General features: G+C 40.3%; 1 protein-coding gene across 2 annotated transcripts in view; it reads right to left on the bottom strand.

Annotated features, from left to right (window-relative positions):
* PCOLCE2 (procollagen C-endopeptidase enhancer 2) overlaps nt 1-24,776 on the bottom strand; it is a 62,338-nt gene that overhangs the window by 30,120 nt on the left and 7,442 nt on the right. The window contains exon 2 of one of the 2 annotated variants that reach the window (XM_045037484.1): nt 2,673-2,765. The exons of the other annotated variant lie outside the window; for it this stretch is intronic. Coding sequence (XP_044893419.1) covers nt 2,673-2,690 — 18 coding nt within the window. The 5' untranslated portion in view covers nt 2,691-2,765. The remainder of the gene's footprint in view (nt 1-2,672; nt 2,766-24,776) is intronic. 2 annotated transcript variants of the gene reach the window in all.

The raw sequence follows: 24,776 nt of genomic DNA, 5'->3' as shown, positions 1-24,776 counted from the left end.
GCTAACACTTAATGCAGAAACTCCATTAAGATGCTTTTTTGGTGGTGATGGAGACAAAGCTGCTGTTTTGTGAGATTATATTGACCAGGGGATTCATTATCTGCCTGTAGAAAAACAATTGTATATTCATGTTTTTCCCTGTCAACAGCTGAGTCCTGTGTGGGCCACAGCCTTGTGCTGCGACAATGACCTCAGCTCACCCTGCAGCCCCTGGGATGTCCTTACTGTCACAGGCAAATGTGCCAAGTCTCCTGATGCTCATGCCAGAGCTGCTTCCAGAGAATGAACAGGGGAACTATATTTTAAGCTGATGGTTTGCATTTTCAGGATACTATGAGCAAAACACAAATATGAGGGCAGCTTCTTTTGTAAAGAGTAGATTTCTGTAGAAATGGTAACTCTTTTGTATCTGTAGCTTTTCTTCTAACACTTTATTTACTAATGTGAGCAAAAATCTGTTTCTGAAGCATGTCTGATTTTTTTTTAAAGCCATCGTTTTAATCTTCTGAGATTTTCCTCTTCCAAAAACAGACCTTTGGGAAGTATGCTCTAAAATACAAGGCCACATTTTTATTTACACAAAGTTCAAGAGACACAGCAGCTTAGTGTCATCTCACATACACCCCTAAATGTAATTCAAAGAAACTTATGTGCAAACTATGCACAAATATTTGGCTATATTCAAAAGGGGTATAAATCAGAATCGTAACAAATCTTATTCACAGGGGCGCCTGGGTGGCTCAGTCAGTTAGGTATCCAACTTCAGCTCAAATCATGATCTTGCGGTTCGTGAGTTCGAGCCCCACATTGGGCTCTGTGCTGACAGCTCAGAGCCTGGTGCCTGCTTCAGATTCTGTGTCTCCCTCTCTCTACCCCTCACCAGCTCTCTCTCTCTCTCTCCCAAAAGTGAATAAACATTAAAAAAATTTTTTTAAAGATTTTTCGTATTCATGTATATTCTGTGTATATTTAAATACCCTGTATATATTTAAATATTTGAAGAGGGATTAATGGAAATAAGGTGATGTTTTGAACATTTGGTGGGGGAGGATTAGTAATTTCACACACACACACAAAAAAAACCCTTTATACTCTCATGTCTGGAAGAAGGAAGGAAACCCCCAACTCAAGCCCAGACTACCAGCACTAGTGGACATTAGGTTATATACTCCTCTGCTGTAAACTAAAACTTTCCCACTGTGCTTGGAATAAAATCCTCACTCACCATCTATGGCCACACACTTAGTGTATATCACATGCCAGATATTTTCCTAAGCACTTGACACATTATTTCATTTAATCTTTTACAGCAACCCTATGAAGTTAACATTACTAGCCCATTTTGGAGGTTACAAGTGAGGAAACAGAGACACAGAGAGGTTGCCCCTAACTCTCTCTCTCTGACCTAATCTTTCCGTCTCATACAACAGTTTGGCAGTTCAAGGAACCCTCCAAACTAGTTTTCCACCTCAGAGTCTTTGCACAGATTGGTCTCTCTGCTTGGCACACTCTCCTCCCTGATATTCATTATCTGCATCATCCTTTAGGTCTCAGCTCAAGTGTTACCTTTCCAGAGAGGTCTACGCTAAGCCCTTCAGTTGCTTTAGATCATGTAGCTTACCTAGCCATGTTATTTCTTTATAGATTATTTATCGTATGTTTCTCCATCAGAATGTAAGATCCAGGGATCAGAGCTTGTTGGTGGCTAGTCCAATGCCTGGCTATCAGAGGCGTTCAAAAAGTAGTTATTGAATAAATAACTGGGATCCTTATAATCTTAATTAAAAAAAAAACTGTGCAAGTCACAACCCCTATTACTAGCACATACATGTACATAATAATGCAAACTCACAGGTACAAGGTAGGCAGCACTAGGGCCCCCGTGAGAGGTTACAAACAGCTCAGAGTGGTTATGGTGACTTACTTAAAGCCACCCAGCGAATCAGTGGCACAGCCCAGATCTGACTTCTACCCAACTATGTTTTCCATGGCCTGTGGCAGAGACTGAAGAGATGCTCACCAATCTTGTTTCCTCCATGTGGGCACAGAGGAAGTCAGCATTTCCCAGCCTCTACTGCAGTTAGGTTGGAGCCGCTGACTGGGTCTTGGTCAATGGCATGTAGGTAGAAGTGATGTCCCCACCTCTAGGCCCAGCCATTGAATGTCTGGTGCAATCCTAGAGTTCTCTTTTTGCTCTAAGGAGGGAATTCAACAGAGGAAACAGAAAGGTTCTAAGAGACAGCAGAGCCACGGAGGAGTTAATGCTCAAAGGAGAACTGCCCAGGACGGCCATCCAGCTGCACTGGACTGTGTAGTGAGTAAGAAATTAAACATTTGTTGGCTTAGGCCACTGAGATTTGGGGGGTTGTTTGTTATAGCTTTGTACTTTGTGTTAATAACCCTGATTAATGAATGGATAGTGACAGTCACCTGTTGTCCTTACCCAGCAGTGCTGTGACAGGTGACTATGGAGACATCCTTGTTGTTTTTGCTGCATATAAGCTCTGTATGAATTAACACTGTAATACAGCCACCAAAGGAGTGGACGGTCTCAGGCTGTGTGAATAGCAGGGTGGCAATAAGCAATTTGGAGTAATAGCACAAGTGGTAAATACAGCATCACTGAGGTACATCTGCAATTTCAATGGCCCCTTTAAAAGTGTAACCAGTACCTCCACCACCACTACCATGATCCTTGGACTCCTTTATCTGCAGCTGGTCAGTTGGGGTAAGAAGGTGATCAGCAGCCATGAGTACTTCTTGAGCTGAGAAAAGAAATAGGATCTTTTAGCTGAGGACATGGCTCTGAAATGAACAAGAGGCTGGGCTTCAGATTATGCCTCTTTTGCAAATGCTGCCCAAGGGTGAGGAAGAAAATGTCAGAGGGGAGATCAGGGCTGCGGTGGGCCCATTTAGCACTGTGAAGGTTACTGAACTCAAGCCTGCCAAGAGAACACAGATGGGAAACACTTGAAGGAACAACAAAGCAGAATCCAGAGCAATGGGAACCCTGAGGTAGTTACAGCCAGGATGGGGAGACAAGCAATTATGCAAAGAGTTGTGGTTTAGGTTTTGGTTGGGGGAGGAGATAAAGTTTAAACGTAGAGTACAGTAACCCCCCTTGTCCATGGGGAATATGTTCCAAGACCCCCAGTGAATGCCTGAAACCTCAGATAGTACAGAAGCTTATATATATGATGTTTTTTCTTCTACATAAAACCCTACGATAAAGTTTAATGTACAAATTAGGCACACTAAGAGATTAACAACAAACACTAATAAGAAAACAGAACCATTATGACAATATACTGCAATACGAGTTATGTGAATGTGGTCTTTCTCTCTCAAAATATCTTATTGTATTGCATTCACCCATTTTCTTCCTATGATGATATGCAATGATAAAACGCCTACATGAGAGATGAAATGCAGTGAGTGATGCGAGCACTATGACACAGCGTTAGGTTGCTACCAACTGTTTCTGGGCCACTGACTGTGGGTAGCTGAAGCCGTGGAAAGCAAAACTGCAGATAAGGGGGCAATACCGTGTTCCCTTGCACAGATGTACATCTTCTAGTTTTCCTGTGGCTGATGTCACAGGGACCCTACCATGGATGTAAGTGATGACAAATCTTTTGAGCAAGTTATGCATTCATCGTCAACTTTCTTGAAAACTAGAAATTCACTATTTCATTTTCATTAAACGTGTGCTCTTGAGCTGTTCGTTCCTGAAAGGGTTTACTACAAAATAAAAAAGCATCACCAAATAGTAAAATTTTAAAAAGCACTACCATACAATGAATATTTATAAAACAAAGAGCTATAAATTTACACCAAGCAGTAAGTAACAAAACCACCGTAGCAAGAGCAGTCAGATTACTCCACAGCAAGACAGCTCAGCTTCCATTTCCCAGCACGTATTTTTGTACAACAAGCCTATACTTCCCTTGTTGTCTACTGAATCAGCCAACTGGTAGCCTGGTAACTTCCGGTGTCTCCCTGGCCAGGGCACAAACCACAGCCCTGGTATCACATGGCTGACGGGAACAGCAGCATCAAATACTTGTCCCCTCTCCCACAAAGACAGGAAGGAGTAGCTGAACCTTGTGGCTAATGCCAGAGCTACCTCATGTGATTAGTGTGCATCTTAAATGCTGTCCTTGGAAGGTGTTAGTTGTGTTGGGCAAAGACACAGTTGTCTTTCACATTTAACCAGGTGTTGACGACAGAACACTGGGCACTATGTGCATGACACATTTTTTTTTTTAATGACTATTTATTTTGAGAGAGACAGAGAGAGAGCGAGCAAGCACAAGTGGGGGAGGGACAGAGAGAGAGGGAGAGAGAATCCCAAGCAAGCTCTGTGCCGTCAGCACGGACGGACAGAGAGAGAGGGAGAGAGAGAATCCCAGGCAAGCTCCGTGCTGTCAGCACAGAGCCCCATGCAGGGCTCGATCCCATGAACTGTGAGCTCGTGATCTGCGCCAACCAAGAGTCGGATGCTTAAATGACTGAGCCACCCAGGCGCCCCATGTGCATGATACACTTTTAGACAAGACCACAGCAGAAGATGCAAATTCAAAGAGCTCTGCCACACCCATCCTGGATGATTTTAAAACAACTATTAGTAGTAATATTTCTTTTAAAACAATGAAAAATCCAGGGCAAATGGTAAATCGTGTGAGATGTCCTAAATGACAGATATATATTGGAACTGCCCAGGACAAATGAGGACATAAGGCCACCCTGGCCTTAAGGCATGTAGGCCTCTCCACTGAAGTTTGTAGCTGCCCCACTACATCCCCAAAACTGTAGATTAACTAAATGAGTAGCTGCTGAATGAATAAAAGGATGGAATAAAGTCCAAAGTCCTGAAAATAATGGTGTGCAAGGCCCACCTGAGTCGGACATGCTGGTCTCCTCTTCCCCCCAGCTCTTCGTATCTTGGGTGAGAATCCCCCCATCCTCAAATACACCCGGTCCTTTTCCTTTCCCACTTCTATGAGATCACGTGTATATTCCCACCTGGAATCCTTTCTCCCCATCTCAGACTATCAACCACCGCCCCAGTTTCAAAGTCTTGGCCATACTACCTTCTCTAGGATCCCACCTCCCTCCCTCAACCAGTGTCCAGACTCGGTGGGGCGGGGGCATTATCTTTCCTCTTTCATCTCTCAGAACCCACTATTCTACTGTTCTCTCCTTGCTTTTGGTGGCCCCTTTAGCATATACAGGGCTCAGAGGGTCTCGAGGGTCTGTGGCGTCTTCCCTGTCTTGCAGTGAACGTGAAGCTTTTGCAGGGTAGAACTGTTCCACTCTGATTTATGTGTCTGACTAACTGAACCTACATGCATTCCTGGGCCAGCCATCAAAAAAGTGCAAAGAAAGTAAGGATGGAGATGGGGGAAAAAAGTCTTCTACCTTCATTTCACATATGTTAGATCTGTGATTAGTTTGGAGATTTCCTGTGTCATTTGATCATTTCTTCTGCAAATCATCAAATAGTCATTAAATATCAGCTGCTGGCACAGCAACGTATATCCAGCTAGGATAAAACACAAACTCCAAAAGTCCATGTGACCTAAAACCTGGCAGTGAGTGCCTCTCTGGGGCAAGCTGAGGCTCCACTAAGACATGTGAGACACAGCACCAAAAGTTTGTAAAAACGCCCATCCCAAGTGGTCTGCTTTGTTATAATCTCCCAGTTAGTGTATACAGGATTATAATCTTTTATTTTATTTAATTCATTTTTTAAATGTTTAATTTTGAGAGAGACAGAGAGAGAGAGAGAGAGAGAGAGAGAGAGCGAGCACATGCACAGCGAAGGGGCAGAGAGCGGGAGACAGAGGTTCTGAAGCCGATCTAAGTTGTCAGCACAGAGCCCTTATGTGGGGCTCGAGCTCCTTAACCACGAGATAATGACCTGAGCCAAAGTGAAACACTTAACCAACTGAGCCACCCAGGCCCCCTATAATTTTTTATAAGTAAGGATATCTATTCCTTTTTTTTCTTAGTGTGTTTTGTGACAGAACATTGCAGATAAGTCACAGAAATTAAATCTTGCCAATTTCTTCACACTTTCAAAAAATGAAACAAAGGACTGGAGTCACATTAGGATATTCTTTCAGTTTTCTAGGAGTTGTCAACATGAGTTGACCCAGAAGAAAATAAACATGATTGGTGGAGAATCTTGAAGAAAAAGCAGCCCTTCCCTAAGCCCCTGGGACACACTGGCTTAAGGATAACAGACATAAAAGCCAGGGGGTACCTCTGTTAGCTAGGGCCCTTTTTGTCATACGGCACCCTTGTTTTCTTCCTAATGACACGACTACGACTTTTTTGGAAAGCTTTTATAGGCTGGAACTGATTTCTATGCAATGCCCAAAGGAAACCTCTAAAATGATATTTTTAGGAAAATACTTTTATAATCTGTCATTTGTTTCTGAGAAATCTGTAATGGATCAGGAACACAAAATTAAACTATTTTACTAGCAATGAAACAGAAAGCCCTTCCCTTCTGGGATGAGAAGAATCATAGTAAGGTAATAAACACATTTAAAACAGAATAGATGCAAATGTGAGCAGCCAGGGTTGTCCTGAATGAGCAAGAAACAGAGTTTACATAGTAGCATTAGGCTGCTACAAGAGAGAACTAAAATTGTTTTTAAACCCAATTCTTATAATAAAAAAAAATCATGTCTATAGTTTATAATCTAAAATAGCACTATAAGATTCTAAAAAAAAAAATGAGTGCTCGCCCATCCCTGATTCCCACTCCTCAGAGGCAACCAATTTAACTCAACTGTTTTGTTCGGCATCTATCTCCTTGCTTAATAAAAGCTTGTGCTGCTATTTCTTGATTTATCCTTTTTAAACTTTATGTCTTTGCTGCCTATGCGCCCGTCAAAATCTGATTAAATCAAGTCAGGATTTCCATTACTATGACTACATAAAATTATTCACTACTGGACTAATTGTACAATTCTTTGTTTTTCCTAAGGCTAATAGTTGCTTTGTTCTTTGAATTTCCTTAGTTTTCTCTGTAGCTCTCTCTAAAACCCCTCTTGACAATGGCCAGGCACTGGTATCTTGTCACTTCCATTTTCTTCCTGGAAACATCCATCCTAGAGCCCTCCACCCTCCTGCCCTCTCTCTGTCCAGTCTTCACTGGCCTCTCACAAGGCCTGTCGCACAGCTAGGAGGCCAGGACTTGGCCTCCTCCAACTCAGGAAATCCCCACAGGGCTGCTAAATCTTTTTTCTTGGTTGCTTTATTCCCTGATTTTGTTGGAGCTCATCCTCTTATAGTTTTCTTACAAAGGGTCAACACTGAGAAAAAGATAAAGATCTTGCGTTTCTAAAAACACCTTTATTCTGTGCTTACATCTATCCACCAGTTTGGTAGGGTTTGGAATTGTAGCTTTAAAATAAGTTTCATCAGATTAAAAAAAAAATTTTTTTTTAGTGTTTTTTTTTTTTTTTGAGACAGAGAGCGCACGCGCAGGGGAGAGGCAGAGAGAGAGGGAGACAGAATCTCAAGCAGGTTCCATGCCATCAGCACAGAGCCAGATGTGGGGCTCAAACCCACGAACTGTGAGATTATGACCTGAGCTGAAACCAAGAGTCAGACGCTTAACTGACTAACCTACCCAGGCACCCATTTCATCAGAATTTTTAGGACATCATTCCACTGCCTTCTAGTTTCTAATAGGCTGATGTTGTTCTTTTCCCTTTCTATGTGATTTTCCCCTCCTCTAGAAGCTTGTAGGATTTTCTCATCTAAGTTGAACAAAAATGTGCCTTGGTGTTTGTCTTTTTCCATTCACTGTGCTGAGTAGTATCTCTTTATTCCCTCCCCTTCATATTCTCCATTCTTTTCCGCTAGAACTCTCATTAGTCAGATGGGGCTTCCTGAATAGATCCTCTAATTTTCTTATCTTTCCTCTCCAATAGTTCATCTCCCCTCCTTTTGTTCTCTTTTCTGAGGTATCTTCTTCAAGTTTATCAATGTTTTCCATTTCCACTTATTATTTTCCAACTGTGTTTTTATCTTATTTTCTTTCTTTTTCTTTTTTTCTTGGCATTGTTTTATTTTTACACACACAATACCTCTTCTGATCTAAGGATAATAATCATTTTAAAATTTTCTTCTGCCCTGTGTTTTGTCTCTGTTTCCTTATTTTTGTTTGTACGTTTGTTTTTTGTGTTTGGGGCTCCACCCTTTCATGTTAGAGGCTTTCCACAAAGGTCCAGCAACCCCTGACTATTCATATTCAGAGCTGAAGTGAGGCTGACTGGAAGCTCTATGGCAGGGCTTGTCCCCATAATGTGACTGGGGACAGGCTGGCTTTTTCACTGGGTCTCCCAAATTATTTGGAGGTCCTATCTGAAGGGCTCTTTGTTTTCTCTAAAATCTTTCAATGTCTTGCCTGAGGGTTAAAACCTTGCTGCTGTTTTCTTGGGAGGAGCAGGGAGAAAGGTGGTTGGGAGGGCCTCACCATTCAGTGTGTAGACATAATTTCATTAACCTGTTTTCAGTGCCATACCTCGGCCTGGCCCTATCTGCCGGCTTTGCAGTTAGTTACAAGTCCAGAGCCCCTCTGGTTCTCAGAGAACAAGCCCTGCTGTGATGGGAAAGGAGACTGCCCTCTTACTGCTTGGAGCAAAGGAGGGAACCTTGAAGGCTAATTGCTCTTAAAAGGTTTTCAAACAACTCCAACCACCCCTGCTCTGGGGCCTTCCAAGAAATGCAGGGCCTCCAATTTCTGAGCCTGGCAAGGATTGTGGGGCACAGATCAGCTTGCTTCTCTTGGGTACTGCCCCTCCCCTCTGGCAGATACATTGACTTTCCCCTCTTCTCTCTGCCAATCCAGTTACCACTGAGCATCTGCTTTTTTATCTTCCAAAATTTTATTGGTATCTCTCTTCTGTTAATACCATTCCAGGTCCCTTTTGTCTTTGTGGGTTTAAACTTTTAAATTTCCTTACTGTAATTTTGGTGGGATTTTGAGAAAGGACAGAAATAAACACATGTGCTTAACCCACCACGCTTAACCAGAAGTCACTATGATGATTTTTATTAAAAAGTAATAAGAATAATATAACACTATGTTCCTAGGTTATTTACAAGAGTATATAAGGTATAGCATTGTAAAATTAGGGGCTCCTGGGTGGCTCAGTCGGTTAAGCGTCCGACTTCGGCTCAGGTCATGATCTCGTGGTTGGGGAGTTCGAGCCCTGTGTCAGGCTCTGTGCTGACAATTCAGAGCCTGGAACCTGCTTCGGATTCTGTAACTCCCATCTCTCTCTGCCCCTCCCCCACTTGTGCTCTGTCTCTCTCAAAAATATACATCAAAAAAAATTTTTTTAAAACATTGTAAAATTATAGGTAAGAGCATATTTAAAAAATAAAAGCCAGATTCTGTTAAGCACCTATAATACCAACAATTATGCCTGATGCTAGAGGATTCAAAATAACTGCAAGACAGCTATATTACCATTTTTAATGACTTTATGCTATTCTAATGTACACCTGTACCATAATTTATAGGAACAATCACATCTTTTTCTATATTTTGTATGTTTCTCATTTTTTATTAATATAAATAATGCTGTTATGAGCACAATTATATAAACCATCCTATGTTTAAGGGAATATTTCTGTTGAATAAATTCCTAGAAATGTTATTTGCTGAGTCAAGGAAAATAGGAATTATAGATTATAACAGCATATTGCCAAGAAAAGCTGAATTTATTCCCACCCCCATTTTCACACCCTCAACTACACTGCTGCTGCCAATAGTTATCAATCAGGCGGGCAAAACAATGAGATCTCATTGCTGTTTTAATTTCACCATGAACATTTGCAAGGAGAAGCTGGGTTCACTTAAAGTGGTGGAGCTGAGATGAGTGGGGGCACGTAAGAGAAGCCTCAGTTGGGGCGCCTGGGTGGCTCACTCAGTTAAGCGTCTGATATTGGCTCAGGTCATGATCTCGCAGCTCACGAGTTCGAGCCCCACACTGGATTCACTGCTGTCAGCACAGAGCCTGCTTGGGTTCCTCTGTTCCCCTCTCTCTCTGCCCCTCCCCAGCTTGTGCTTGCACTCCTGTGCGCGCGCGCGCGCGCGGGCTCTCTCTCTCTCTCTCTCAAAAATAAACATTAAAAAGGGGAGGGGAACAGAGAGGTGCCTCAACAACACCGACCTCAAGATTTCAAGCCCCCAGGCACCATTCACATTAGAATGGCAGTGGAAAGAGAGGTTTCATGTTGTTTTGTTTTAGAGGAAAGCAGTGAGGAAGGACTGAGGGCGTAAGTTTGGTTTTGAATATGTCAAGTTTAAGATATTAGAGGCATGTATTTCAGTATCAAAGCGCAGTTAGAATGATGGTTTGAGGAGGGAAGGTTTTAAAAGGTGTAGTTCTGTCAGCAAAGAGAACATGGAAAAACTTTTACAAGAGAAAACAGTCTGAGGCCACAGAAGACTCTTATACTAGCCAGATGTCTCACAAATGCGTAGCCACAAGGAAAGGGTAAGAAAGAGGGTGTGTGAAGGGCTCAGAGATGCCAGAAGCCACAACCCAAAGGGCATGTCCTGGGGATGGTGGTTAGTAGCATAAACAAAGGAGGCACCTCCATTCTTTCCACCACTCTCTGTCCCAAACCTACCAACAACCTAGCTAACTTTGTTTACAAATTCTCCTCCACTCAGACCACCCCAAGAAAGCTTTTCAAAAAAAAAAAGAAAAATGTAAATGAAATTAAAAACAAAAGAAAAGTGGATAAACGTTCTATTTGAGAAAAACCTCAGGATTCCCAGAGGAGAGTTTAGTCAGCAAGAGAAAAGACAGTGAGTCATTTTGCTCAGATGGTGTGACATTTAAATTAAATGTTCTGTGACAACAACACATTTAGGGAAAAAAAATCACACAAAAAAGACACTAGTGGATAGGAAAGAGTAAATTGGAGAGGCTCAGAATGAACTCACTAGTCCAGAATGCACATAAGTGGCACAGATGGCTCGAAACATTATGGGGAGGGAGAGGTAATTATGTTCAAACATGCCTGGCACTTCCTCCATGGTATCCCTGTCTGTCCTTGTTTCTTCAACTGCAAATCTTGAGATTGCTCATAAAATAAGAGAACCCAAGTTTCACCACGCACCCTTTCCTCAAAGCCCTCAGCTGCCTGAAGTGATGGAGGATGATGAAGGATGTGTTTTTTTAAATGGATCATTAATATTTCATTGTATGGATATATCACTATTATTTATCCATTCATCAATTGGTGGATATATACATATCCACTTTTTGGCTATTATTAGTGATGCTTTTATGAACACCTTTGTGCAAACTTTTATGGGTATGTGTATGTTCATTTTTCTTGCACCTAAGAGTGCAACTGCTGGGTCATATGGTAAATGTTTAACTTTAAAAGACTATGTTTTCCAAAGTGGCTATGCTAGTTTACATTCCTACCATTAATGTACAAGAGGTGCAATTTCTCTACATCCTTAACAACCCTTAACCATTATTATCTGTTTGTTTATTTGTATTTATGATAGTCATCCTAGTGGAGGTGAAGTGCTATCTCATTGTGCTTTTGAGCTGCGTTTCCTTAATGTCTGAACATCTCTTCGTGTGCTTATTGGCCACTCATACATCTTCTTTGCTGAAATGTCTGTTGAAATCTTTTGCCTGTTTTGTAAACTGTCAATCCTAAAACACTTTTAAAAGACAAAGAAAAGCATCAAAACTTAACTTGAAGTAAAGATAAGTATCTAAGTCACCCTGCACAATCTGGTCTTATACACCCATTTCATGCCAAGGAGGAGAGGCCAGGCACCCCTAACAAGCTTGTTTAACGAGGTTACTCTACAAAATAACAGTGAGCTGACAACAGCATCTCCTAAAGAATCCATTGGCTAGGAACATGGGCTTCTCACTTTAATTTCTCCATAGCAACAATTCTGCAAATTATAAAAAGAAACAACACCCTGCTAAGGATGGAAGGCCTCTCACTGTTTTTCGGAGGGCAGGATGAAAGAGCAACAATTAAAACATATAGGAAAGCTTTAGAAATAACTACAAATATGAATATTATGCAATCAGCATGTTAACTCATGATATACAGTTGACTCTTGAACAACAAGGTTAGGGCCCCCGACTCCCTGTGCAGTTGAAAATCCACGCATAACTTTTGACTCCCTGAAACCTAACTACTAATAAAGTTTGGCAATGGCAATGAGCGAATGGCAATGGCAAAACAGTCAAGAAGGCAAACAGATCAATAGTCTAGAATAGAGAGTCCAGAAATAGAGCCCCACTTATATGGTCAATTTTTGGCAAAGGTGGCAAAGCACTTCAATGGGTAAAAGGTCAGTCTTTTCAACAAAGGATGTTGGAAAAACTGGAAATCCACATAGAAAAATACAAATGTTGACTCCCACCTCACACTACACACAAATTCATTTGAGACAGATCACAGACATAAATGTAAATGCTAAACCTACAAACTTCTGGAAGAAAATATAAAAGAATACTTTATTATCCTGGGCAACAAGAAAGCACTAACTACAAGAGTACAAACTGACCCACTGGACTTCAACAATTTTTAAATTTCTGTGCATTGAAGGATACCATTAACAAAATGAGTAGATAAACCACAGATGGGAAGAAAATATTTGCAATACATACATCTGACAAAGAACTTATATTCAGAATAAAGAACTCATACAGCTTGATGATAAGAGACAAAATACTCCAATAAAAAACATGGGCAAAAGACTTGAATGGACACTTCACAAAGACAGACCAATGTGCATGCGAAAAGCATTCAACCTCATTAGCCAACAGGGAAATGCAAAGTAGAATCACAATAAGACATTAACTACACACCTGCTAGAACAGCCAAAATTAGAAAGGCTGATGACACCAAATGCCAGGATGCGGAGCAAACATAACTTCCTACCATTACTGGTGGGAGGGTAAAATGGTCATCACGTTGGAAACTGATCTGGTAATTTCTTACAAAGTTAAACATACACCTATCCCATGAGTCAGCAATTCTACTCTCAGGTATCCTTCCAGGAGAAAAGAAAACATACATGCATAAAAAGCCTTATACAAGAAGGTTTGTAGCAGCTTTATTCATAAGAGCCCAAATTTGAAAAAAAGCACAAATGTCCACAATAGGAGAATGGATAAACAAATTGGTATATTCACATAGTAGAATAATAATTAGCAATAAAAGGAACAAACTACTAATACAATAATGTGGATAAATCCAAAAACATCACAGTGAGTAAATTGTGAAGGAAAAAAGCACATTCCATATTATTGTTTTTATGAAGTCCTAGAATTGGAAAAATTGCTAATCTATGCTACTTGCCTCTTGGAAGGATGGGGAATTGGCTGCAAAGGAGTTAAGAGGGAAGGAAGGTTCTGGGTGCTGAAAACATTTATTTTGATGAAGGTGTCATTTAGACAGGTGTTTGAATTTGTCAAAGACATTGAATTGCATATTTAAGATTTGTGCATTATATGTAAAGTATGCCTAAAAAGAAAAAACCCAAAACTAAAACAAGCAGAAATACAGAGTGCCCTGCAGGTGGCAGAAACATATATCTATCAATTTATTGTACTTAGAACCGTGCTTGCCTCTTACTTAATGCTCAGTAAATGCTGGCTAAAATTACAAGCATTATCTATCACAACAAAGCTACTAGCTAAGTGTCATCCGCATCATTGTGCAAACTTGAAACCTGCTATTTGGGAAAAGTTTGAAATCACTCTGTGATCTATCATAAAAATCGCATAATTTTTTATATGCCATATCCAATTTATCTTATTAATATCAACTGTATCCTTAATTAGAAATAACAGCCACTCCACATATACATAAAAGTAGAAGATATCAGTGGGTAACTTGATAGTTTCCCAAAGGAGCTAAAGCTTAATTGTCATGGAGGGCTATGACGTGTGGTTGGTTCTTGGCCCCGGCTCAGAAAAGTATGCCACACAAGTGAGAAAAATGAAGCACAATGGTTGATGAAAACCTATCACTGGTAAAAACTCACAAGTGCAAAGGCTGCAAACTCTTCACAAATGAATGTAAGTTACTTGAGGGGGCGGGGGGCAAGGACCACAAAGGAACAATGATAATTCTTTTGTTTTTCCCAGAAAAGCAATCCCATTTTTTTTTATTTATTCACTTTTTTTGAGAGAGAGAGAGAGACAGAGAGAGCACAAGTGGGGGGGAGGCAGAGAGACAGGGAGAAACAGAATCCGAAGCAGGCTCCAGGCTCTGAGCTGTCAGCACAGAGCCTGATGTGGGGCTCAAACTCACAAACCGCAAGATCATGACCTGAGCCGAAGTTGGACGCTTAACCAACTGAGTCACCCAGGCGCCCCAAACCCATTTTTTTCAATAAATTAATCAAATATTTATCAAGTACCTACTATGTGTCAAGTCATGTGCTAGGCTTTAAGGAAAGGACAAAGGTAACTGCGTTCATTCATTCATTTATTCATTTCTTCCATTTCTTTCTTTCTTTTTAAAACTTTTTTTTTTAACGTTTATTTATTTTTGACAGAAAGAGACAGTATGACCAGGAGAGGGGCAGAGGGAGAGGGAGACACAAAATCCGAAGCAGGCTCCAAGCTCTGAGCTGTCAGCACAGAGCCCAACGCAGGGCTCGAACTCACAAGTGGTAAGATGACCTGAGCCAAAGTCGGATGCTCAACCAACTGAGCCACCCAGGCGCCAGTCTTTTTTTTTTTTTTAAGTTTTGTTTATTTAAGTAATCTCTACACCCAACATGGGGCTCAAACTTATGACCCCAAAACCAAGAGTTGTGTGCGCCTCCTACTGAGCCAGCCAGGCACACTGCTCATAGACCATTTAATGGATATTGGGAATATACATAATTTGTCAATTTTAGGCCTCTTTTTAAAAGTCTAAAATTAGGGGTGCCTGGGTGGCTCAGCTGGTTAGGCTTCCAAATTCTGCTCACGTCATGGTCTCACGGTTTGTGGACTATTAAAAAAATATTTTTTAAAAAGTCCAAAATTAAATTTACTATCTTACAATTAAAACTATTTTCACATAGGGACGCCTGGGTGGCTCGGTCGGTTGGGCGTCCGACTTCGGCTCGGGTCATGATCTCACGGTCCGTGGGTTCGAGCCCCGCATCGGGCTCTGTGCTGACAGCTCGGAGCATGGAGCCTGTTTCAGATTCTGTGTCTCCCTCTCTCTGTGACCCTCCCCCGTTCATGCTCTGTCTCTCTCTCTCAAAAATAAATAAACGTTAAAAAAAATTTTTTTTTCACATAAACAAGAGGATGATTCCAAAGTATGCCAATACATTGGAATAGTCCCAACAGCAGTCAGTTTTATTTTTTATTTTTAGTACTACAAGTTAGAAAAGCCTAACTAAGAATAACAGGATGTCAAGAAAGGCAGCAAGTGTTTGCTGGCTTTGTCACATAGTTCTGGGTAGTCGAATCAAATGAGGACCCAGAAAAATGAGGTGATTTCTCATTATCAACTGCAGCACTCTGTAAAATGTTAGGCTGATGGACATATCACACTCAGGACCTAGAAAGCTGACTGTTTCAATCTGGGCAATAGCAGTGAATGGATTCCTGATTCTGTGTCTGATAACATTTAACTCCAGAAAGTATTTGTCATGTTCTGCTCCAGCATTTAGGTGTGGCTTGAAAATATGCCCAATAACAAGTTATTGATTTATTTTTCTGAAAAGTGAAGAAAAACATCCAGTGTTGGGAGTATGCCAAACTCTAAAGCAACCAAACCCTTTGTACAATTCAAATTCAAAAGATTCCAATACTTTATTTTCAACGTAAAATAGTGGCATTTGGCTCTGAATGATAGCTTTAGGCTTGCAAGAAACAGGATTTATTGCTATAATACACCAGAGCAGGTGTATTTGCAATAAAAGAAATGTCTTTACTGACATTAACAGTGAAGTAAAACACTGATTGTTGGTTTACTACATACTATTTTTTATTTCAAACACTTGCATAAGCACCTTTATCTTCAGCTGCCACCACACCTAAACATAGTCATGTCCGCACCCAGTCTCTTGAACCTCACCTGCCGCCATTTGATCATGTTTCTATTTTTTGTTACTTCCTAAAGCACTTATTGAAGAATAGGGAGTAAACTGTTACCTGCCACCTGTTCTCTCTGCTGGATGAGTAGTATTTGGAATGGCATTTCACCGTGGGATCTGATGTACACCTCAGCTTAATGTGTCAAAACGGAACATCTGACCTCCCCCACCAAATCTGCTTTGCCCTGGCCTCCCTGTCATGGTTGATGAATCGCACCTCCATCCTTCCACTTTGCACGGGTCAGTAACTGTGAAGCCATCCCTGGTTCCTCTTTTTCTTCCTCCCCACATTTTGTCCACCAGCAATTCTTTTTTGGCTCTATTTTAAAGTACATCCACAAACTGACTATCCCTCACCACCTTCTTGGCTCCCATGCTGGTCTAAACCATCATCATCTCTCATCTAACTACATCGATGGCCTCCTAACTAGTTTCACTACTGTCACCCCTGCACCCCAATCTCTGTTCTCAACACAGCATCCAGGGTGACCCTTGTCACTCCCCTGCTCCAGACCCTTCAGTGGCTCTGTGATAGTTAGTTTCACATTGTCAACTTGGATAAGCTGTAATATCCGGTTATTCAAACACTGATCTAGGTATTGCCATGAAGGCATTTCATAAATGTGATCTACAATCAGTTCACTTTAAGGAGATTATCTTGATAATGTGGGTGGGCCTCATCCAATCAGTTGAATGGCCTTAACAGCAAAACTGAGGTATCTCAGAAGAAACTCTGTCTCAACACTGTAGAATCAGCTCCTCCTGCCTAACAGGTTCTCCACAAATTTCGGACTTGCCAGCCATCACAATCGCATAAGCCTATTCTTGAAACAAATCTCTTTATGTATGTATGTATACGTATGTTTGTACATGTGTGCATGTGTATTTCTAAGTACACATGTATATCTTTCTATGTGTATATGCCTGCATGTATATGCGTATATATCTCCTACTGGTTCCACTTCTCTGGTGAATGCTGATAGAGCTCTTTGTGTCAAATATCTTCTATTTGCCCCTCCAAGTCCATTCTCCTCCTATTTCCACCCTACTCTCCTTTCTGGGTGGTTGATCTGAATGAAATCATCTACAATTATCCTTCAGTTGCTTGTAGCCATGGGAAGCCCCAACAGGAATTGCAAATAGGGAAGGGAGTTGGGTCAGGATCTTTACTTCCCTGGTTCTTTCTCTATGAAGTCACCTTAATACTGTACATTCAGTAACTAAATCCCCAAAGTGATCCTATGAGGTAAGGGATATTCTTAGCCACATTTTATTAGATGAGGAAACTGGGGCACAGAAAGATTAATAAACTCAAGGCCATACAGGTAGTAAGTAACTGTTTTGGTAATCTATTGCTACATAAAAACCACCACAAAAGTCAGTGGCTTAAAACAATGTACTCTTTTTTTTTTTTAATTCATTTTGACAGAAAGAGTGAGCACAAGCCGGGGAGGGGCAGAGAGAGAGGAAGAGTCAGAGGGAGACAGAGAATCCCAAGCAGACTTCATGCTGTCAGCACAGAGCTGGACATGGGGCTCAAGCTCACGAATCATGAGATCATGACCTGAGACAAAATTAAGAGTCGGATGTTTAACCGACTAAGCCATCCAGGCACCCCAATATGCTCTTATTTTTTATGGTTCTGTAAGTTCACTGGCCCCAGCTGGGTTGTTCTTGCTTGAATTATCTCATATAACTATCATCAGTTATCAGCTAGGGCTTGAGTCACCTGAAGGCATAACTGGGCTGGTTCTCCAAGATGACTTTTTTACTCCAGGGTCTGGCACCTCAGCCAGGAAGACTAGAATAAGTGGGGGCTGTCTGGGCATCTCTGTCCTCTCTCTCCTCTTTCTCTCCCTCTCCATGAAGCCTCTCTACATGGTTGGCTTGGGCTTCCTCACAACATGGTGGTCCTTACATGGCAGCTAGCTTCCCCCAGAGTGCATGTTTTAAGAGACTAAGGCAAAAGCTTTAAGATTTCTTACACCCTGGTCCCAGAAGTCATGTAGTATCACTTCTGCCCTACTCTGTTTGTTTCATAGGGCCAACCCAGATTCAGTATTTGGAGGTACTAGAAAAAGGCATGAATACCAGGAGGTATTGTGAAGGTATGATATTGTGAAGTATGATATTGTGAGATATGATATTGGGGGGGGGGTCATCTTTAAAGACTTACCACCACAATAGTGGAGCTGGTATTTGAATCCAGGCAGTCTGGCTCCAGGAACTATACTCTTAACCACTCTATCATGAGGTGTCTCTATTAGGAATAAGTGAATAGCGGGGACTATTCTGGTGATTTGAGGCTCCAAAGGTTAATTAAAGTCCCTATCTCTAAACATACAAAATTATTTGCAATTTTTAACTGACAATCCTTTCTCTGTTTCTAAATATCCTAGTTTCAAAAGTTAAGGGGCACTTTTGGTTGGTGCTGGGAGGGAGGTGTTTGGTTGAGGGGACATGGCTTGAGGAAAAGCAGGGAAGGTTTGGAAGTACTTCTGTGGACAGTCTTATGAAAGATCGTATTTTAAGTGAAGAAAGGACATAGTGAGTAGGAGTGGGTATTTCCAATGGGAGCTAGCCATGCCCCAAAGGGATTACCATCCAGCATGAAATGCACTGGCTTGTAGACAAGTTCTACACAAACACCACCCTTTTATGCCTTATTACAGCCCTGGAAGAGAGGTTAAAAAAAAAAAAATCACCATCACCACCATTTATTGAGTGCATGCTTGCACCAAGCACTGTGCCAAGAACCTTCCATCTACTATCTCCTTCAATCCTCACATTACCCTTACAGGGCAGGTCTGACCATGATAAACAACTTTGGAAAGTTCTGGAATGTATATCACATACCTAGTAAATAGCTGAACAGTGTATCAGTATGACTTTCCAATGCACATTCTTCTAGTCACTGAGTAATGCCACATATACAACCCTTGATATGAAACTTACCACCCTGTGTCATTGTCATTCATTTTGGGGACTTCTCCCTCACTAGTAAGAGCCTCCTTGTCTCCTCCCCTCTCATTCAGGGATATGGATTTCTTTCCATTGCAGTCTTTTGTGCCCAACCCAGCACCTGGTCTCTGGTAGACACTTTAAAAATGGTTTTAAAGAATAAATTATGATTTTTTTCAGAGAAGGTAAATCTCAGCCTAGGGCTTTTAGAAGGTCTGTGTCTAGCAATCAGACTCGTATCAATTCATTTTTAGGAGGCATAAGCAGAAAAATTATCTCCACTGGCTTCCCTGTGCCCTTCTTGTCAGCCTTATCCACAGAACAGCCCATCTCTGACTAAAAAGTCTCTCCCTCCCTCCACATTTTGGGAAACACTATTTTATTATATGCAGTGCTCAGGAGTGTCTTGGGGGTGAGGGGATGAAAGAGAGGTGATATTTAGTGGCAGGGCTTGTGCTGTTTTAATTCCAACTCCCCACTTCTCTATGGGTGTTCCATTTATTTTTAGATATTTATACTGGTTTTCCAAAGACTTGCCAACATTGACTATCATGATTTAACAAATAATATATCTGAAGAAAACACTTATTTTCTCCAAAGTTCCTAGAGTAAGACATTCAAGTATACCCAAAAGAGCTATTGCCACTGTTGTTAAAGCTGCTAAATTATAAGGTGAAACCGTGTAAGATAAAGGTAGTGATTACATTTTTCATAAGATGAAGAAGCAATAATCTATACATATGAAACTTCACTGTGCCAGGAACATGGGACAGCAACTATTCACAGGAACACTTTCCTAACTAGGCAGAACAATGTGGGGAAAAAGAGAACCCTTAAAATTAGGAGCTCCCCTATATGCTTCTCTGGTCTCTAGCACAGAGAAGCCAACAAATGAGACCTCTCTCTCTCTCTCTTTTTTTTTTTTTTTTGGTATTGTTAATTCTTGATAGATTTTGAGGAATCTGCAAAATTTATGGAACAATTCTAATTTGCCCATAATTTCACATCATAAATTGAATTCTGGAGGTGGGCAAGGAATGTGAAAGTGATTCCATCAGTCTTCTTAATAATACATTCTTTAAGACCCTTTCCGGGTGTTTTACCTCTGTTAAATGCCTTCTCAATTTATACTGCTTTTTGACAGAGAGGTTTGAAGTGTGCTATTTTTGTGCTCCATTATTAAAGTGATAGTTCAGGAAAGAATGACTTTTTGGTCACTAATATGTTAGTAAGGACAATCTTTTTCAGGAAAACATGAAGACTTCGTTTTCATGGTGTCTCATTTTCCTTCTACTCATTAAGCCCTTTCTAAGGCTCTGCTTTAGCCCAGCACTAAAAACTGCAGGCAGTACAAATAAGCACATTTATAACATTAGGTTTTCAATCAATAAAAACATTTGATTTTCATGTGAACGAGCAAAGAAAAACAAAACAAAAACAAGCAACAGAAGCCCTTTTAAAAAAAGCAGAAAACTAAACAAATTTAGAAAAACTGGACTGAGGTCCCAATGGGAAAATGTCACCTCCTTGCTTATTTATTTGGGATTTGTGTTCTCCTTGCTTCCCAGGAAGATTTAAGGGAGCAAGGGAAATGTTTTAGTTCTTCCAATGTCTTATCAACTGAAACCTAATCGGGACAGTGTAAGTGCCCTAAGAATCACAAAGTATCTGAATTATACTCTCTTAATTAAAAAACCTAAACAAAAAACAGCTATAGTGCTCTTATCCCATTCATATGGTCCTCAAGCTTGGGTATGCAGACATTCTCTGTTAATTATTCCCATCTTTACTAAGGAATTAGATGTAAATAATATTAAGTCAAGCACCAGGTTAAATTACTATTCAAGGCAGCTGAAATAACCAGGCCTAGTCCAACAAATATATGCGTACATAAAAAAAAAAAAACCCATAGTTAAGATTGGAATTTAAGTCTCTATATAATTCTAAATTCTACATGTAGTTTAAAGCCAGGAAATATGTGCTTAAGGCCAAAATTCCATTCCCCTATCTGTCCTGCTGTGGTTATGCCAGGCAAATAATAGTTAAAGCAATTTTAGAACCTCTTGCTATACTCTTAGGTATAATTAAGTGACTTAAATGTTGAGTTCCTGTCTAAATTCACTATTTGTTTTCTCAAATTATATACCCAGCACTGATCTTAGTAGAACATCATTATTTGTTTCAATTTTCACACAACCCCATGCCCCACCACTACTGACTTTCTTCTCACGAAGCCATATGCAGGTTATTGGGAAAATATAAATCCCAACTACATTTTTAACCTATCATTTCTTTAAAAATGTGAAATCCATTTAAATTTAATCAGGCTTTTGGAGGATAGATTCAGTATGATGACTTTAACACACATTAAAATGTAGTTAGCAAAACTACCCCCAAGACAATGGTATAGGAATGTCTTTATATGATTATTTATCAGACATATTTGAAAAATATAAAGCAGGTGTTGTAAAAGGGCCCTATGATGTCAAACAAAGGACACAGTACCAATTTCTCAAGTCTTAGAGTAGCACAGATATAAAATGGGTCCTAACATCTTTCACTCTTTGCATAAAGCAATAATAATCTAAGACATTCAATAATCTTTTAAAAATGTAAATAAGACTTATTCCACATTATCAATACTTAAAACTACTTACAGTGAGCATCGTAGCTATTTACACACATAACTGCTACTGGTTTTCTCTAACTCCCCATCAGTTTATAAACTCCTTGAGGACAGAAACTTTGCCTTGTCTTTTTTACCCCAGGGCCCAACCAAGGCTTAGTTCACAGCAGATACTTAATAAGCATCAGGTGAATGTTAATTTATTTGCTAAGTAAGCTTGTGATAGTGCCTTTGTATTAGTAAGCTGAAAAATTTTGTGCTAGTCTTTTCATACCTGTGCAGGAATGACAATACTGCCAAGTTAGGAGTTCTTTAGACCTCAGTTTCCCTACATGTGAAATGGGCATACTGATACGTATGCCACTGACATCACAGAATTGGATGGGAATGAAATACAATGATACAATGTATTTGAAGGTATGCTGAAAATCACAAATTATTATTTTATATCTACAATCTATAAAATAACTAGTATTGATCAAAGGCGAAAGGAATAAATTAAATTTCCTTATACCTTATAGCCCAATGACAAGTCCTTGAGACAGAGTGACCTTCCTCTAGGAACTCAACCACCTCGATGATGACACTTTGCTAAAGGCAAAAGGCAATCTTAGCTTAACATTATCCCGACCCCCGGGATCCTGTAAATCTACATTAACATATAAAAATTCCTTTGGAAACTTCCTTTATCTCTACCCCCAGGACAGAGTTTAGCAATCATCCTCCAAGCATATGGCCCACTGATACACATCTGAAGGGTCTCATGACTAGGCTTTTACTAGACAGTAGTAAATGACCTTTTCCTGACAACTAGCCCCTCAAGGTCCTGGAAATCTTGCTTCCAAATTCCTTAGAGACCTATGCTATCCCTAACACCCTCCCAACATGAAAGTATATAATCAGTCACCTGTCACCACGCCAGTGCAGCTCTTTCTGTGCAAAGGTCTGTCCCCGTGCTTTAATAAAACCACCTTTTTGCACCAAAGACATCTCAAAAATTTTTTCTTGACTATTTGCTCCGAACCCCACCATTTCCAGTATATTTAATTCCAGTTCAAAAGAAAGAATAGTTATCAAAATGACCGTACATGGATTACCTGGGAGCCTGAAGATCTTCAACATATGATTTATGCTTTTTCTTCTGCATGAATTAGCTAAAGAAAATTTTGCCACACACTTCTAGTTTAAATGGAAGTGATTCTATTCATTGCTATAATTGTTCTCCCATTTCTGGCAAAGGTCTGTGACCTTCTGACACTCCCACATTATTTAATTCAGAGTTAAAGAAACCTCCACTGCCAAATTTTAAACTCCTCAAACGTTTGCTGATTTTTCCCAAGCCAGATTTCTGCTGAAAATAATAACTGAAACCTTCAATAATTGGCTAATTTCAATACCTTAAAAAAATTTTTTTTGAAATAAAGTGTTCCGTTGGCAGCACGTATACTAAAATTGGAAATAAAGAAGAGATATAAATAATAAATAAGTACTTTGGAATTCTAATGCTGATTTATAACAACAGGACAACATAATATGAAGTACCTGATTTTAAAAACTTTTGTAAATCATGCCCAGCTTTAAATCTAAGCACAAATCATTTTCACCTGTATCTACATACCAACTGCTGTTTCTGTTAGATAAGGACGGCAACTGCCTAACACACTCAGATGCCACATTTAGTTTTAACTTTGGGAACCAATTTAAAATAACAATTCCTACGTATCTATTCAAGGAGATTTCCCAGAAGGTTCTAGGCTTCCAGTTTCCTCTAATTTGCATAGTTGCTATAAACAAAGATTCAGCTGGTTCCACTTAACCAGCCATAACATATGTAGCCCAAGTCAAACTCTGAATAGTTGCTTTCACAAGGTATTATTTTGCTACTAACGTCTATTTTTTTTAATTCAAAAACTGTGTCAAACCATCAGTATGAATCTGTAACTCTACTATGGGATTATAAAATGAACAAGTTATGGATGAAAAGATCAAGGAACAGAAAAAGTATTGGTGATTTGCCAAGTTTGCAATGAATTTATAATAAAACCATTAACAGAATGGAGATTTTTGTATCAGAGCTACCTGTGGAGCCTCACTCCCACTCGGAGCCTGGGGAACACGTCTTCACAGGCAGCCCCCCCACGTTTGCATCTCATACATATTCATCTGTATACCTCTAGCACCATACCTAGTGCGCTCTTCAAAAATGTCTTGTCAACGCAGCAGTGAACTTCATCACACGGGCTGTGTTCTTGTTCACAATGGTCCACTCTTTTCTGCTTCGTTTAGGGATCTCAGAGATCTCTTACTGTCTCCCGCACCGTCTGATCCCGATGCACACATGCACCTAGCAGGAGGACCACTGCGATAGAGGGTCCACTTAGTGTTAATACTCAAAGCTTTGTTTCCTGTTACAGGGCTGGCTACAGGTGGAGTTACTGGTTCTCATCCTTAAATCAGTTCAGCTGAACTTTGTCTCAACCCAAACCTCCTTAGAAGAACCAACCACCATTTTCCAAAGTTTTATGTACATTAGCTCTCAAATCCTACTTAACTCCTGTCCCCACCACCTATGTCAAATAAGTATTTTTTTTTAATTTTTTTAACGTTTATTTATTTTTGAGAAAGAGAAAGACAGAGCATGAACAGGGGAGGGGCAGAGAGAGAGGGAGACACAGAATCTGAAACGGGCTCCAGGCTCTGAGCTGTCAGCACAGAGCCCGATGTGGGGCTTGAACTCACGGATCATGAGATCATGACCTGAGCCGAAGTCAGACACTTAGCCGACTGAGCCACCCAGGCGCCCCAAATAAGTATTTTTTTATACAGATGCCCCTTAACTTCCAATTCCAAAAATCAACTCTCACAGGAAACTAAGAAACTTTCTACCCCATCACGGATTACAAAATATTTAACAATTTCATAACCCTCTAATTCTCTGGCTTAATCTCTAACTGTACATTTTTGAGAACATATTCAGTAAGATTAATTAGTAAAACCTAAGACTAGTTGAGGTCACCAAGAGTTGCAGCCAGAAAGATGCAGCTGAGTCAAGAGGCT

Source organism: Felis catus, chromosome C2, assembly GCF_018350175.1.
Source record: "Felis catus isolate Fca126 chromosome C2, F.catus_Fca126_mat1.0, whole genome shotgun sequence".
Lineage (NCBI taxonomy): Eukaryota > Metazoa > Chordata > Mammalia > Carnivora > Felidae > Felis > Felis catus.
The sequence above is the reverse complement of the archived record's forward strand: the minus strand, read 5'-3'. Positions and strand labels throughout refer to the sequence as shown.